Raw genomic sequence first — 18129 nt, forward strand, 5'->3', positions numbered from 1 at the left:
TCGTCTGACCCCACTCATCCCCCATACCTCTCCCACAGAAGTAGTCCTGCCTATGTTTCCACCGAAAGTGAATAGTTTGTTCTTCTAAATAACAGTCCTTTTAATTTTCTGCTTCTGCCTTTGCATCACTAACTATTCGCCAGCAGGAGACCTGGTGGCACTGAAGAAGCAACCTGGAATTTGAAATGTTGGAGTAAAAACAATTACACACATTTCATGCACAAAATCATACACATTACACATTATTTAAGTACTGTAGCTAAATTGTATTGCCCAAGTGTGAATGCCAGGGTTAAATTGCAAAAACGTTGGGAGATTGAAGGTGCATAGCAATGCACATAGTGAGATTGGAGGTGCATAGCAATGCACATAGTGAGATAGGAGGTGCATAGCAATGCATTCTGACCTATTATGAATCCAAACTGAATAATGTGAGATTTCTATAATATTGTATGGACATTTTAACTATGAAGTGCAGCACTAGGAGTGCAAGTTATTAACAAAGAGATATATATATATAACTCTGTTTTTCTTTTTCAAGGTTACCCCTTCTGTCTGTGTTATTAATCTGACAGCCAAATCGAACGACCACATATTTTGATGACGAAACCAGAAGCACACACACATTTCTCTGACATCAACAAACTTGTGTTGTGGTTGGACTCTTCCAACTAGGCTTGCTGTTAATTATTGGGGGAAGATTGCAGCTGAGCTGTGTTGGTAGAACCGTTTTCACGTAGCTAGCTTTATAAATCAAACAGACGTGTGGATTCGTCAACGGATAGATATTCAAATGCTTGTTTTAATTAGTTCACATCGCCATTGTCAGGTTTTCACGTCGAAGAGCATCTTGCACAACACAAGCGTTAGTGATATCTTGGCCTGAAAGCTCGGGGCCTTGGACTCAAGTAAAGTTCGAAGCGGACTCTAAACTTCTGCTTTCTCAAAGACCGCTATCCGCGGGGCCGGGGCTCTTGTCGCTGGCCCTGTGGATGAGGAAGTGAAGATACAGAATCCACCCAGGTAAATCAGAAACATTTTTAGTTAACCGTTACAATTTACAGAAAGAAAGTACCTGACCTATTGATTTGCACGATGTGTGTGTGGCTCACGTCACGTAGCTAACTAGCTACGTATCGGTAGCAAGCAAGTTAATCGTGGAAAACATTTAGCTAGCTAATGTTAACCAGCTAACTCGACAACTTCCCTGTCAGGCGATGTAATCTAACGTTAGCTGTCGTTTGCAAATTGTTAATTGTTATCAAATAATATCAGTTTGCTAGCACAGATGCATGTCTACGTCGATAACCAACTAACACGTTAGCTAGCTGTCAACTTCTGTCATGAACCGACTGGTTAGCTGTGCAAGCTAGTAATTTAGGGTGTCTTGTGTTGATTTGGATCGCAGTGTTTAGCTAGCTAATGACCATAGGCATAGATCCGAATGTTACAGCTCAATTAGTTAGATAAGCTTGCATTACTAAATAGCTTGAACGACAGCCTCATGGGTTCGTTCCATTTGATTTCAATCACTTTTTGACCGCACCCCATTTGGTTTGAATGACCCCTTTCTATATTTGCCAATGGTAGAGGTGGTCAGAGTGCTAAAACATTTTAGTAGGTAGAGGGGTGCACAAATTTGACCAATTTTGCATACAGGCAATTACACTGTAAGTAACAGTGACGCTGAGACTCAGATTTGTCAGACTCAGAAAGAACTAACGTTAGCTACTTTTAACAATTTCCACTGAACGTTTTACATAAACACATTCACTTAAAAAAACAGTGTAGATGCAAAGTTTAGTAACAGAAATGATGGCACAAACCGTCATTCTGTTACCAAAGTTTACATCTGCACTGTTCTTCAAGTAAATGTGTTTTTTGTGAAAATTAAAAGTAGTCATTGTGCATAAAGTAAAATGGTTTGTTTAGCTTTGTAATTGTTTTTTGTTTGACATTTTAAAGTGAAAAAGTTTGTCACACTTATTGTGGAATTACACATACACCTACATTGCCAAATAAACCAGACTTTGATACCAATTATTGGTATACAGTATGAAACAAAGTACTGCAAAATCGTGGACATTTTCCTGACAGCCAGAATGTCGAATAAAATTATATTTGAACTTACTCTACCGGTTGCCTGTGTGGTTGGTCTTTCAGCTGCTCACATTTTTTTTGTTAAAATATCCACAGGAAACTATTGTTTACCTAACTTACTGAAGTTGAATTTTCTATAATCTGCCACATGCAAGACCATGAAAAGACCTGTTAGTATGAATGAGTGCATGTACTTCCATCTTGTGCACGTGCCTTCGGTCATAATCAAACACATTTTGATTGCCACACACACAGACCCATGTTTTGAAGTCTGTTTAATAATACTTTCCTGTTGATATTTTGACCAGCTGAAGGACCAACACCACTGGACAATCGGCAGAGAATGTAATGAAATATAATAAAATATCATTTTATTCAACATTTGTTGGCAGAGAATGTAATGTTAATTTCTCTACCATAAGCCGCCTCCAACATCGATTTAGAGAATTTGGCAGTGTCTCCAACATGGTGGGGATATGGTATGGGCAGGCATAAGCTATGGACAACGAACACAATTGCATTTGATTGGCAATTTGAATACACAAAAATACCGCTACGAGATCCCAAGGCCCATTTTTTAATTTTTAATTTAAAGGTATATGTCACCAACAGATGCATATCTGTATTCCCAGTCATGTGAAATCTATAGATGATGGCCTGATGAATTTCTACTACACAAAAATATAAACTCAACACGCAACAATTTCTAATATTTTACTTAGTTACAGTTCATATAAGGAAATCAGTTAATTGAAATAAATTCATTAGGCCCTAATCTATGGACTTTGCATGACTGGGCAGGTGGCTTGGAGGGCATAGGTCCACCCACTTGTTAGCCAGGCCCACCCACTGTGGTGCCAGGCCCAGCCAATCAGAATGAGACAGATACTCCCCAGTTTTATCAGCTAGTCCGGATGGCCGGTCTCAGACGATCACGCAGTTGAAGAAGCTGGATGTGGTGTTCCTGGGCTGGAGTGATTACACGTGGTGTGCAGTTGTGAGGCTGGTTGGATGTACTGCCAAATTCTCTAAAATGATGGAGGTGGCTTTTGGTAAATTCTCTGGTAATAGCTCTGGTTGACATTCCTGCAGTCAGCATGCCAATTGCATGGTCCTTCAACTTGAGAAATCTGTGGCATTGTGTTGTGACAAAACTGGTCACACCTGTCAGGTGGATGGATTATCTTCGCAAAGGTTATCTTCGCAAAGGAGAAATGCTCACTAACAAGGATGTAAACAAATTTGTGCAAAACTTTTGAGATAAATGTTTTTTGTGCGTATGGAACATTTCTGGGATCTTTTATTTCAGCTCATGAAACATATAACCAACACTTTACATGTTGCGTTTATATTTTTGTTCAGTATATTTAAATTGACTGATTTCCTCATATGAGCTGTAACTCAGGAAAAGCTTAGAAATTGTTGCATGTTGCTATTATTTTGTTTGTTGCATATTTAGAAATGTCTTAATTTTGAATGAAAAAGTAAAAATATTTTTAACCTTGAACATCAATGATCAAAAAACAAGTAAAATCTGATTTGATAAAAACAACATTTTCACATATGTTGTAGCTTAGACCCTATTTTACATTTGAGGTGTTTGTGTTGTGCCTGCCATCGGTTGATACACAGAATACTTTTGAATACAGTGTGGGTGTCATGTCAATCATATATATATAATTCATACCCCTTCAGACCACTGCAATTTAACTGGTGCATCATTGGCATTTAAATTGAAATGACATTTTTACTTCCATTTACTGCCACAAAGATGGCAGCTGGTCCACCCACCGTCGAATGTCAACTTAAATGGCAATGTCAGTTCTATCTATATTTCTGTGATTTCAATAGGTTTCCTTTGGAGGACTGACGGTATAATTTAAAACAAATTATATTTCCATTAAAGTCAACATTCTTTGATGTGTGGACCTCCAATCATCTTTCTGCTACCATATTGAAAGTTGAAAATAAAATGTTATTCCCATTTTAGTACGTTTATCACACCCACCCTGTATTCAAGAGCATGCTGTGTCTCAACTGATGGTGGGCACAACACAACATCACAGATGATGTAAAATACACGTTTTTAGATAATTGACGTTAAAGCACGTACATTTTTATTAAAATAGTTTGACAACCCTGTTTGTAAGCTTTAAAATGTATATCAAACTGAACCGTTGATCTTTTCCGGTGATGAAGACATTGATGTCTCATGGTAGGGTGGGGGTGTGCAAACTGTGTCATCTTTAAGCACCTTGATCTCCTAAATGTTTTGTCATTCAGGTCCAAAAAGTAACTTTCTGACCACTTCGACCATGGGCAAATTATGTATAGAAAGTTTCATTCAAATGAAAAAGAGTGCGGTAACAAAGTGAATGAAATCAAATGGCACGACCCAATGTAAACAATATTTAGCTAGAAATGCAGAATGATTCTAGTGTGACTCAGTTTGCTAGTGAGTGACTCATTCTGTTTGTGTGCAATACTCAGATTTTACAGGAGAAAGGAACCCCTTTGATGGGAGAATCCTCTATCCTGGACTCCTGGGTGAATCAACGTGTCAAAATGAGTATGTGTACATCCTCCCACACACTTTCTCCCAACACATAGACACAGTTGTAATACATCGGAACTGTCATGACACTAGGCCATATTTGATCATTTAAGGTGCCCTGGGAATGCTTTGCAATACTCTCGGTTCCATGGCTAAGAACGGTACATCAAACAACAGAGAATGTTCTATGGCTTCTATTCTGTGTTTTCTGTTCTGAGCTTTCTACCTGCCCCAAACAGATGAACAGGAGGCGCTGAACTCTATAATGCAGGACCTGGCCGAACTGCACCGCTCTAGCCGCCCTGCCATGACCCTATCTGACCTGGGAAAACCCAAGGCCTCTTCACCCAAAAATCAGGTCTGTCCACTTGCCTCCACTTGGCACTCATCAGAGAATAGTCTCAATACAATGAATGACGTTTCTCTTTCTCATCCCCTTTCCTCTCATGAATGCTGGTGTGTGTTGTGTGTGTTTTACAGAACGATGTGCGAGTGAAGTTTGAGTTCAAAGGGGAGAAGAGGATCTTGCAGTTCTTTCGCCCAGTCAGGCTGGATGACCTGGGGAACAAAGCCAAAGTGGCCTTCGGTCAGGCCATGGACCTGCATTACACCAACAATGAGGTACTTATCACGATAACATCATCACCAAGTCACAGTGGAGCTGGGCGGTATACCGTATTTTACGATGTACTGGTGTTGATGCACCGACTAGTTTGGGTTTTAACCTTACCTTCTATAACGGTATTTGAATGTTTGGTTTGTGATACGCCGTGTGTAACGTCCGTTATAGTTCGCCACTTGAGTCATCTCTCTCCATGCCCCTTTCCACACAGACCTAGCCCCCTGCCCCTGAAGGAGCGCATTTGTTGTTCCTCGACCACAAGACACTTGCATGTGTATTTCTTTTGTTCATAATAATACTACAATAATATGCAAAAGAATAATACAATAAACCGTGAGACACTTGTGTTCAGTCTGCATGGTCAATGCTGCACATGCTACAATGATGTTGATGACAGCTATGATGTTTTCACTTTGCTTCTTAATATAAATCCTCTAGTGTTCTATAATCACAACATTAGTTTGTGTTTCTTACATCTGCAAACAGCTAGTTTGTCTTTTGTTAGCAAGTTGGGCCTACATCGTGTTTGCCGCTAATGGCTAGTTAGCTGGCCAGTACATGTATTGTGTTTGCAGCTAATGGCTAATTAGCTGGCCAGTACATTTATTGTGTTTGCCGCTAATGGCTAGATATCAAATGAGTGCAGGAAATGCAGAAATGGATTCAAATGCAGGAAATTATTTTGGGTTGAATTGAACAGTATAAAAAAGTCAGATTGGAGATAAACAAATTGAAATCACTTAGAATGTATGTGTTGCCACTCTAGGGTCATAAAGCAAATGTAGAACTTTTATTGTTCATAACAAAAAATACCTTTATACCGTCCAATATTCTTTTAAATACCGTGATATGATATTTGGGCCATATAGCCCAGCCCCTAGTCACAATGTTGATCTCTGGCAGTCAAATAAGCACCAAAAGCCAATCATCAACATGTGTGAGCGAGAGATTGAATTGTTCTGTGAGAAACTACCAACACCTTTCTTTTCTATTTCACTCCCTTCTCTTGCTGCCGTTTCTTCCTCTTCTTCCAAGCTGATCTGTCTGTTTCCCTCTCTGTGGTTCTCTCCCCTCCTCCCTCCCAGCTGGTGATTCCTCTGACCACTCAGGATGACCTGGACAAGGCCGTGGAGCTGCTGGATCGCAGCGTCCACATGAAGAGCCTGAAGATCCTCCTGGTGCTCCAGGCCTCCTCTCAGGTTAGGACCACAGAGTTGGGAGTGCTGATCTAGGATCAGTTGAGCCTTTTGGATAATAATGAATAAGATTACGCGAACAGATCCTAGATCATTACTTCTACTCTGAGAGGCTTGGTGGATATGGGCCCAGACCAGATCACAGCACAGTGACTGTAGGGAATCGCACACAATCCATAGCATACTACTGTACTGGCTGATTGACCCATCAACAGCTCACTATGTTCAGCACACTTTCTTGAGTATTTACCTGAATGAATCATCTTAAGACCTTTGTTTAAGCTGACATAAAAGCATTGTTTTATTCTGTAAAAGAAACGGTTGTATAGTAAAACTGTTTTGATATGGATGGATGGTGTTTAATTTCTCCTCTCAGACCTCCACGTCCAGCATGGACCTGCTGCCCCCACACGAAGACCTGGACAACACCCGCTTCAGGGCCACAGACAATAAAAGCATGCTGGCTTTGATAGGTGGGTCATCAACTCTGTGGTGTTTTCAATGACAACTATATCTGTGTGTGTAATTCATTTAATTAAATCTCTGAAATTGTCCTTCTAGTAAATACTTTCCCTTTCTTTCTTTCTCCAAATCCATTTGCTTCATGACATTAGACGCATCCAAAACACATCGTCTTTCACCACCAGTCAGTCTAGTAGTAAGTCTTCAGCTAGAAATGTGTGTAATTGTCTTTCATCCAGGGTCCCACTCCGGGGACCGCAGCTCTCCCCCTCCAGGCTACATTCCCGATGCCCTCCAGCAGGTGGCCAGAAACGGCTCCTTCACCAGCATTAACAGCGAGGGAGAGTTCATTCCAGAAAGCATGGACCAGGTAACCTCACCTATAGAGATGGATAGAGGACTCTCTAGCCATCTAACCCGCTTTAGCATTGACATTGACATTTAGGGCTTCCACCATTTTTAAAGTAGTCAACTGTTTGTGGATTCCTATGGGTTGGGAGCGATAAGCCAATAATAAGAGCATTGTCTTCTTCAAATTGGGTTGCCTATAGTTTGTAAATGGCTTTGAAACTACGTCACCGCCATCTAGTGGCTATAATAAGTGACACACACAATTTTGTCCAGGACTCCAGCACTGCAGGTGGTGGTAAATCACAAATATTAGCTTCACTCTTTTTTAAATTTTTTATACACAAAAGACGGAAATGGACTACTTTAAAATGGAGATGGCCTCAATGGCGATGCCCATGCTGTCACAGTCGCCATAATGGCACAGCTACAAAGATGAGTCCTCTATCTAGCTCTATGACCTCACCTCGGAGACTGGGGATAGAGACAGAGGCCCAGATCAGGAACAGTCATACCAAGGCCTAGTCCCAACACTCTTGCCTACTCGTAACTGTCCTTCATTACCACTGTTATGATCATTTGAATTAACATGTTCAGAGTATGACAAATGACAGCAGAGTCACAAACTCAATCTCTCCTTTCTAGATGCTGGACCCTCTGTCAATGAGCAGTCCAGAGAACTCCGCATCGGGGAGTTGTCCATCACTGGACAGCCCACTGGACAGGTGAGTCGTGGACATCCAGCTAAGAACCACATAGCCAGCATGCATTGTGGTAACCTTCAACATTTCACCTTCTGAATCGAACCGTTTTTTAAAACATGTGTTCGCCCTGTATTTCCTTGCAGTGATAACTATCCTAAGTCACGTATGCCCCGGGCACAGAGCTACCCAGACAACCACCAAGTTTACCCAGAGTATGATATTCCAATGTTTGAGAAGTCGGGGAAAGGGGGCACTTACCCACGGCGATACCACATTTCCTTTGGCCTTCAGGACTACAGTGATGGTAAAGGAACAAACAAAAACACGCCCTCTCTAAAACAAAAGTCAGTCAATTCAACCTTGAATCCGGGTGTCCCGATTCTTTATTTTTAGAGTATTACAGGAAACTATTGTTGTTTACCGTCAATCTCCCTCTCCCATCCTCCCCTGCAGGGCGAAAGACGTTCCCCCGAGCGAGGCGGACCCAGGTCCACGGCTTCCATTCCCCGGTCAGTTTCAGCCCCACAGAGCAGTCTCCCAGCACCAGCAGTGGCAGCAGCATATTCACCCCAGACCTGGAGGAGCCCGGGGGTCGCAGACGCAGGGGCAGCGACATCGAGCCCAACCCCACCCTCTCCGTTATGGACATCAGCCCACCCAGCCGCTGTGAGTAGAGCTGGATGGAGGGAGACGATAGGGAGGGAAAGGAGAATACTAATGTGGGGGTGGAAGGATGGCAGAAAGTTCAGCTGGAAGGATAGCTGGTCGGACCGTGTAGCTGCTAAGCACTTTTGCAACCAGTGTATATCTTATAAACGCACACAAATGACCTGATTTGATTTCCCCCATGTCTGTCCAGCTCCACGTGCCCCTACTAACTGGCGGCTAGGTAAGCTGCTGGGTCAGGGTGCGTTTGGCCGGGTCTTCCTGTGCTACGATGCAGACACTGGCAGAGAGCTGGCTGTTAAACAGGTCCAGTTTGACCCAGAGAGTCCCGAGACCAGCAAGGTGAGTGGAACAGAGATTGTGTGTGGTCGAGAGTTGTGTACGCTGTGTACTCAACATATCTTGTCTATCTGCAGGAGGTAAGTGCCCTGGAGTGTGAGATCCAGTTACTGAAGAACTTGTGCCATGAACGGATCGTCCAATACTACGGCTGTCTACGAGACTCCAACGAGAGAACTCTGTCCATCTTTATGGAGTACATGCCCGGGGTAAGTGTATAGTGTGTGTAGTGTACAGTGGGGCAAAAAAGTATTTAGTCAGCCACCAATTGTGCAAGTTCTCCCACTTAAAAAGATGAGAGGCCTGTAATTTTCATCATAGGTACACTTCAACTATGACAGACAAAATGACAAATAAAATCCAGAAAATCACATTGTAGGATTTTTAATGAATTTATTTGCAAATTATGGTGGAAAATAAGTATTTGGTCACCTACAAACAAGCAAGATTTCTGGCTCTCACAGACTTGTAACTTCTTCTTTAAGAGGCTCCTCTGTCCTCCACTCGTTACCTGTATTAATGGCACCTGTTTGAACTTGTTATCAGTATAAAAGACACCTGTCCACAACCTCAAACAGTCACACTCCAAACTCCACTATGGCCAAGACCAAAGAGGTGTCAAAGGACACCAGAAACTAAATTGTAGACCTGCACCAGGCTGGGAAGACTGAATCTGCAATAGGTAAGCAGCTTGGTTTGAAGAAATCAACTGTGGGAGCAATTATTAGGAAATGGAAAACCTACAAGACCACTGATAATCTCCCTCGATCTGGGGCTCCATGCAAGATCTCACCCCGTGGGGTCAAAATGATCACAAGAACGGTGAGCAAAAATCCCAGAACCACACGGGGGGACCTAGTGAATGACCTGCAGAGAGCTGGGACAAAAGTAACAAAGCCTACCATCAGTAACACACTACGCCGCCAGGGACTCAAATCCTGTAGTGCCAGACGTGTCCCCCTGCTTAAGCCAGTACATGTCCAGGCCCGTCTGAAGTTTGCTAGAGAGCATTTGGATGATCCAGGAGAAGATTGGGAGAATGTCATATGGTCAGATGAAACCAAAATATAACTTTTTGGTAAAAACTCAACTCGTCGTGTTTGGAGGACAAAGAATGCTGAGTTGCATCCAAAGAACACCATACCTACTGTGAAGCATGGGGGTGGAAACATCATGCTTTTGGGCTGTTTTTCTGCAAAGGGACCAGGACGACTGATCCGTGTAAAGGAAAGAATGAATGGGGCCATGTATCGTGAGATTTTGAGTGAAAACCTCCTCCCATCAGCAAGGGCATTGAAGATGAAACGTGGCTGGGTCTTTCAGCATGACAATGATCCCAAACACACCGGCCGGGCAACGAAGGAGTGGCTTCGTAAGAAGCATTTCAAGGTCCTGGAGTGGCCTAGCCAGTCTCCAGATCTCAACCCCATAGAAAATCTTTGGAGGGAGTTGAAAGTCCGTGTTGCCCAGCAACAGCCCACAGCCCCAAAACATCACTGCTCTAGAGGAGATCTGCATGGAGGAATGGGCCAAAATACCAGCAACAGTGTGTGAAAACCTTGTGAAGACATAAAGAAAACGTTTGACCTCTGTCATTGCCAACAAAGGGTATATAACAAAGTATTGAGAAACTTTTGTTATTGACCAAATACTTATTTTCCACCATAATTTGCAAATCAATTCATTAAAAATCCTACAATGTGATTTTGTGGATTTTTTTTCTCGCATTTTGTCTGTCATAGTTGAAGTGTACCTATGATGAAAATTACAGGCCTCTCATCTTTTTAAGTGGGAGAACTTGCACAATTGGTGGCTGACTAAATACTTTTTTTGCCCCACTGCATATGTTTGAATAACTGAACTTAGACCAACCTGTCTCCGTCCACCAGTGTGGCGACGTAGGCTACGTTCCAGGTTGTATTTGTTTCAGTGAAGTTTCACTGCTGATCGGCGCGAAGCTGCTGCAGTAAAGATGACCTGGAATGGACCCGCGGGTTGCTTGCACTCTCATATGATCACCCTCTGTCCCCAGGGCTCCATCAAAGACCAGCTGAAGTCGTATGGGGCCTTAACGGAAAACGTGACGCGTCGATACACCCGTCAGATCCTGGAAGGAGTGTCCTACCTACACAGCAACATGATCGTCCACAGAGACATCAAAGGTACAGAATGAGAGAGGGATAAATGGATGGAATATTGGAATACAATATTGCTGGATTCTGATAGAAAGAACCATTATGACTCATAGAGTTCTCATGTTCATGTCGTGCTTATGACAGAATGTTGATGGATATTGAGGGGAACGTTGCTGTAACTCAAGCAGTGACTTCTGGGTAATGTAGTTTCTTATGAGAGAATGTACCTAAACCACCTCCTTACCTCTTCCTGTCCCTCCCTCTTTTTCCTCCATCTTTCTCTCCAGGGGCCAACATTCTGCGGGACTCTGTGGGAAACGTGAAGCTGGGGGATTTTGGGGCGAGCAGGCGGCTACAGACCATCTGTCTGTCAGGAACTGGGATCAAGTCAGTGACTGGTACTCCCTACTGGATGAGCCCAGAGGTGATCAGTGGAGAGGGCTATGGCAGGAAGGCTGATATCTGGTAAGACTGATTATTACTGAGGCAGAGTTATCAGCAAAATAGTTTCCACCTTGTCTCCTTCTCTTTCAAACCACTGGCTGAGACTTAAAGCCCACATGCAGTCTTTGTAAAAAATAAAAATAAATGTATCATCACTGTGCCTAATAAATCACTATTTAATTAAAATAACTCTTCTTTTTTTTTTTTTATCATTTATTTCCCTGAGCCTCCTTTCGCCCTTGCTCTGTCTGATCTTGTGGGTGTTAGGGAACACACATTTGAAGATATTTATATAGACAGCCCTGATTGGCTAATAGGATGGTCTAGAGCCCACCCCCTTACCCAGATGAACAGTCATTGGTCTATTATAATCAGATCCCATTGTCATAAATAATGTGGGCCAAAAGTTCCATCCCACCTGAACAGGCTGAAATTCCAGCCATTTTTTTTTTCAAACCGCTCTTACACCAAAAGCTCATCACAATTTGTACAGTTTCAAACTGTTATTTTGACCTCATATTGTGGAAATATCATAACCAAACTGCACCGTTAAGAGGTTTCGACCATATGATTTCCAATGAAGTCTCTTTAAATTAGTGCTCAGAAAGGAGAGGGGATCTGGTAGACGAGTGTAACAGCCACTGAGAAAAAGTGTCTCCCTTTTTTTGCAATGTAAATCTTGGTGAGATGAGAACCAATAACGATCTTGATGTGTTGAGGGGATTGTGGGAGGCTGGTAGGAGGGGCTATAGGAGGACGAGCTCATTTTAATGTCTGGAATGGAATTAATGGAACGGAGTTTCCATATGTTGGATGTGTTTGGTACCATTCCATTGATTCCATTCCAGCCGTTACAATGAGACCGTCCTCCTATAGCTCCTCTCACCAGCCGCCACTGGTGGGATGTCATGTCAACTGTTGATGATGATGATGTTGGCTAATGTCAGTGGTGTCCTCTCCAGGAGTGTGGGTTGCACGGTGGTGGAGATGCTGACCCAGCGGCCCCCCTGGGCCGAGTTCGAGGCCATGGCGGCCATCTTTAAGATCGCCACCCAGCCCACCAACCCCTCGCTGCCCGTCCACGTCTCTGACCACGGCCGCGACTTCCTCAAGCGCATCTTCGTGGAGACCAAGCTGAGGCCCTCGGCCGACGACCTTCTGAGGCACATCTTTGTTCACTAGCCCCTTCCCCCTTCCCCCTGAACTGCCAGAGATGGCCTTAGATGATTCGCTGTCCCTGCCTCTGACTCCCCCTGACTCCGCCCTCCCAGCTCCAGACAGAAAGCCCCCATTGGACCAGAGAGGACTTGGTGGGAGGTATCCATCTGGTGATTGGATGAGGTGGATAGAGGTGGGGACTACAACTCCTGCGTCTCTGTTTTTAGGAGACTGGCAAGGAGGAATGAACTCATTTAGAGAAAGAAAGTTGCACCTTAATTTCAGAAATAGGGTAAGTTTCCCAACCAAGATGACAAAATAACCTTTTTTGAAAATGTTTTTATGATTAATATCTCCTGCTTTTTGATTGTGGAGTGGGACTCAGTCACTCTGTGCTTCAGCTCACTGAGTCCACGTCGGTGATTCTGATCTGGACCTTAGTGGAGATTTGAGGTGATGATCATGATAATCTGGGCCACGTTTAGTAGGCAAATGTTGTGCAACATTGCAGATAGAAATGGCATTATTAGAGCCGAAACGATTCCTTACTCTACACGTCTTAGAGGCAGGTTTGTTCTATATGCTATATCGATCTGAACGTCGCACAACGTCATGTCCTGCTGAACGCACCCTTGGTGGTTAGTGTGGTCCTGACTCGACCCAGAATGTACAGCAGAAAACCCATAGCACGCTGGTATCGAATCCACAACCAGAACACCGGGTGAGGAGAACACTCCTACCCCCCCCACACAGACACTTCTTGTCACACTGCTGCCTGTGTTGCTCCCCCCTCACTTGCACATTCACAGTCCGTGTAGAACATCCACAACTCAACGGTTCTTCTTACTTATACTGTAGACATTCTATGATGGAAAAAATAATCATTTTGTTGCTTGGATCCCTCGCTTTACTTCAGTCTGTCCTGCAACCTATTGTGAGTGTCTGTCTGTCTTGTCTGCTGTGTCAGTCAGGTCGCCTGTCTGTCAGGGTCTGTTGTCAAATCCCCTCCCAGTCTTTGTTCTTTGCCGTTTGCCTTTTTAGCCTTGTCTTTGGTTGAAACGTTTTCGCTACGCATCAGACAGGTACCAGCCTATTTACGGTTCGGATCATATCCAAGTGTTTTTATCAGTGTGGTTCAGCCAGTGGTGCGCCGAATTGGTCTGCTCGCTCTGATCTGCCTTTTTTTCTCTCTGTATCAGACTAGTGTTAGATCAGTTTTGGCACTGTTCTCTGCCTTCTCCTCACCAGGGGTCATAGGTCTCTTACTGACCCCAGATCAGATACAATCGAGACACACCAAAGCAGAAACCTAGAGTGCTCATCATAATGGGTTTGGTGCTTCAGTTCTTAACAGAAATACATCGGAGCTCTGTGATTGGCCGTGTTGTACTGATGCCAGTTGATTGCTCAAAGTTCAGGCAGGCCTTAGTTGATTGGTAAAATGTACATTATGGCATTTTAAAACAGGAAGAGTGGAGAACCGCTAGCCAGTTAGGATGCTTGTTACTCAGTTGTAGGCATACTGTATGTTATTATCAGGTACTACTTTGCGCTGAAACACTCTCTACGTTAGCCAGTTTACACCTTGACTAAGATACTACTGCACTGAGCAAAAAGCTCTGCAATTTATATCAATACTTGACAGTGCTGGTGAATACTCAGTTATACTCCACAGTGTTGGACACCATCTGGTACTATTGTGCCCTCTTGCCCTGCTATGCCTTGGGAAAGAAAGTACTGGTATGTTGTAGTAGTATGTGCTGTGTCATGTCTCCTCTCAAACACTCCTTTGGCGCACACACACACACCAGAGCAGTTTTCAGTATGTTTCAGTTGGGGATGGGCTCAATGACTCGATTCTAGATTTGCATTGGAAATTTGCAAATGCAACTATTTAGCAGGTTCAAATGACATTTCAAACTTTAAGATGTGTTTTATTGTTTGGAGTGTGTCAAGTGCACTGAAAATATAGCATAAAAAAAAACATGAATTGAAGCAATCGATGGCATACTGCAAACTTGTTTTGCCTTCAGCCCTGTTTTGTGTTTGAATGCCAGTACACACAATTATTTGCATGAGAGTACTCAGACATTTCTTTTCAATGTCCATCCCTAGTTTCAATGCTGTACTCGGCCACACCTCAATATTACTGACAAGTAGACTTATCGAAAATCACAGCAGTGCCAACTGTTTTGTGCTGCCAGGTACAGAGAATGTCAGATATATTTGACCCATATTTTCTAGATGCAGTAGGATAGGTGTTTTTTAAATTTCATGAAGGAAGTGGCTGTCTATTTGACTCCAGGGGGTGTTGTTGTCATTGCCTGTAAGCTAACCCATAGGTACTCAAGGTATGGAAACACAAGCTCTTTTGTGTGAGGGGTTCGGGAAACCTACTGATCAACTAGCCTGAAAAATGATGGAGCATTTCTCCCATCATCGCCTAAGGCACTTTCTCCCCTTAACCATAGCACCACAAGTGACTAAATCTGGTCTCTCTCGCGTGCTGAAGAAGTGCTGGTTAAGAAAAAGAAAGGTTATTGACTCTTGTTTTCTTTTAGTCTGAGAAGCAAAATGGCGACCCGTGAGTGTTATCATCAGCTAAGCTGGTCTCCAAGAAGCTTGACCCCTTCCTTACCCTCCTGCATTGCGTTGCCTGTAAAAAATGAAACTGAACATTTCCATTAGCACTGGGACTCGCTGAGATCAACTCTCACCAGAAATGAGGACCGCATATGCACTATTTAAAACTGGTACATAATGCGTTCTCTACCGCTCGCTTCTTCAAGGTTACTCATTGGGACGATGGACTTCTACTCTGTTGAGCATAGTCTGTCTTGTGTTTCTGTTGTTAGCGATGACCTTTTTTGCACATTTTTTGAGACAATACAGATTTTTTACACTGATTGTAAATACTTTTGCTTATGTGTGTTTGTGTGTGAGTGTGTACGTGTGTGCGTGCGTGCGCACGTGTTGTATGTGATTGACTCCGTGTGGTTGTGTTTGCACAAGGATCTTACAGTCAGGAATGTAATGTTTCATTCTCACCACCAGGTGGCCTCACACTCCCCTGTTGAAATGAGAAGTCAAGTCTATTCTAACTCTGAACACAGACTGGGTGGCTGTCCTCCACTTGGTTTAATTACACCTCCCCACTCAGAGGGACTGTTAGTTAGTGATGGTAGACGAGGCCTGAATCCCAAACCAATCAATCCCTAGCCCCTGCTCCCTACTTGTGTAGATCTGAGAGGATTGGACAGGTGGGTTTGGGATTCGGGCAAGACTATTAAAGTAATAGCCGGTGAACTGAAATACGGTATGATAAGTCACCACATGGTATTCCCCTGCTTCTTGAAAACCAACAAGATACAGACGAACTACACCAATATGGTACAATATGTGCTTTTTATAAGCCACTGCTGCCACTCCAAGGTGCTGTAAGCACTTCTCTCGTGTGTGTGTGTGACTGTGCGCGACTGTGTCTGTACTGCAATTTGTGCTCAAAGGACACTGGGGGCGGCCAAAATGCCTTGCGCATTCAGACTGTAAAAAAAAGATGTACAAATGTATACATTTGAAAAATGTACCCCTTTTTAAAAAGAAAGATTACACTTATATCCCTCACATTTGTTTTCTGTGTATTGTAAAAGAAGCCATGTTTATAATTCTATTTGGTTTGTGACCAATAAGCCTGTTTATATCAGAACTGTATATCAGTGGTATGCATAATTTTTTAATATATATTTTAAATTTTTAAATGGGAGATTTTATGCATGGTTGGATCCTGAGGAGAGGTACAATGGTGGCAGGAGCCACATTGGCTTTAGCCTGAGTGCCAATCTGTTTGTGCCATCATGCTAATTCCATGACACTCATGGAATTGCTTGTCAAATGACAGCAATGGAGTAAACAAGAACAGATCTGGGACCAGGCTAAGGCCCATTGGCTCCTCTAAATGAATCCTGGAGAGGAGACCTCTTGATGGAAAAGGGTCGGGAGACTGTCAGTCTGTTGGCACTTTGATGTGTTAATAATTATGATGACAATGAAAATAATAAAATATATTTATTTCACCTGTTTTTCTAAGATTTACTTCATTTTTTACTCCCCCCTACAAAAAAAATATTGAATAGCTAATTTATAGCTAATTCAAATGAACTCATTTAAGATTTGATTATTTGAACCTGCTGTATAGTGCTAGGGCAAGAAACTAAATGTAGGACTGAGTTTGTGAAACACAATTAGTGACCGGTCTATGTGAGTGTCACACCCACACTGCCCTGACCCACCTAGATAAGACAAATACCTAGGGTGAGAATGCTGTTCATTGACTACAGCGCAGCGTTTGGCACCATTGTCCCTGTAAGCTCATCACCAAGCTTAGGACCCTGAGACTGAACACTTCCCTCTGCAACTGGATCGTGGACTTCCTGACGGGCCGAACCCAGGTTGTGAGGGTAGGCATCATCACCTCCACCACGCTTACCCACAACACCGGGGGGGCCCACAGAGGTTTGTGCTTAGTCCCCTCCTGTACTCCTTGTTCACCCACGACCGTGGCCATGCACGACTCTAACACCAAGTTTGCTGTTGACACAACGTGGGTAAGCCTGATCACTGGCGACAATGAGGCGGCCTACAAGGAGGAGGTCAGAGACCTGGCAGTGTGGCGTCGGAACAACAACTGTCACTAAGACCAAGGACCTGATCGTGGACTACGGGACACTGAGGGGGATGAGCACGCTCCCATCCACATCGCAGGGACTGCAGTGGAGCGGGTCAGGAGCTTCAAGTTCATCAGTGTCCAAAACACTTAAGAACTTAAAATGGTCCGCGCACAGTTGTGAAGAAGGCACATCAGCGCCTCTTGCCCCTCAAGTTGAGAAGGTTTGTCATGTACACTCTAATCCTCAAAGTTCTACAGCTGTAACACTGAGAGCATCTTGACTGGCTGCATCACTGCTTGGTATGCCAATAGCACCGCCCTCGATTGCATGGCGCTACAGAGGGTGGTGCGGACAGCCTAGTACATCACTGGGGCTGAGCTCCCTGCCATCCAGGACCTCTATATCAGGCGGTGTGAAAGGAAGGCCCGGAAAATCATTAGACTTCAACCACCCAAGCCATAGAATATTTGTTCTCTCCGCTGCCACACGGCAAGCGGTACCAGTGCATACATTCTGACACCAACAGGCTCCTGAACAGCTTCTATTCCCATGCCATAAGATTCCTAACTAAATAGCTAACAAAATGGCTACACGGACTGAGTTGACCTTTTTGTATTTTATTCTTATTTTTCGCACTCTCTCTATGCACACTACTGCACACAAACACTCACTCCATCATTTGCTCACAAACACACATGCACATACATTTATATGGACTCTACACACACCCCCAC

At 43.5% G+C, this 18129-nt stretch overlaps 1 protein-coding gene across 1 annotated transcript; it reads left to right on the forward strand.

Annotated features, from left to right (window-relative positions):
* The first annotated feature begins 645 nt into the window (after positions 1-645).
* On the forward strand, positions 646-16801 carry LOC115129705 (mitogen-activated protein kinase kinase kinase 2-like). The gene is made up of 15 exons (XM_065018788.1): positions 646-1023; positions 4591-4669; positions 4894-5012; positions 5135-5275; positions 6362-6475; positions 6849-6945; positions 7174-7304; positions 7928-8007; positions 8130-8290; positions 8440-8652; positions 8846-8994; positions 9069-9200; positions 11024-11153; positions 11414-11591; positions 12533-16801. Exons 2-15 carry the CDS (start codon positions 4618-4620, stop codon positions 12750-12752), a joined length of 1917 nt encoding a protein of 638 aa, XP_064874860.1. The 5' UTR covers positions 646-1023; positions 4591-4617; the 3' UTR covers positions 12753-16801.
* Positions 16802-18129: the final 1328 nt, after the last annotated feature.

Source organism: Oncorhynchus nerka, linkage group LG5, assembly GCF_034236695.1.
Source record: "Oncorhynchus nerka isolate Pitt River linkage group LG5, Oner_Uvic_2.0, whole genome shotgun sequence".
Classification (NCBI taxonomy): domain Eukaryota; kingdom Metazoa; phylum Chordata; class Actinopteri; order Salmoniformes; family Salmonidae; genus Oncorhynchus; species Oncorhynchus nerka.

What these genes read in the sequence shown, in the direction of transcription:
- LOC115129705 (XM_065018788.1), top strand. Translation starts at nt 4,618, where the DNA reads ATGGGAGAATCCTCTATCCTGGACTCCTGGGTGAATCAACGTGTCAAA. An exon ending in TTCCAGAAAGCATGGACCAG is followed by an intron (nt 7,305 to 7,927) that starts GTAACCTCACCT and finishes TCTCCTTTCTAG; the next exon opens with ATGCTGGACCCTCTGTCAAT. An exon ending in CTGGACAGCCCACTGGACAG is followed by an intron (nt 8,008 to 8,129) that starts GTGAGTCGTGGA and finishes ATTTCCTTGCAG; the next exon opens with TGATAACTATCCTAAGTCAC.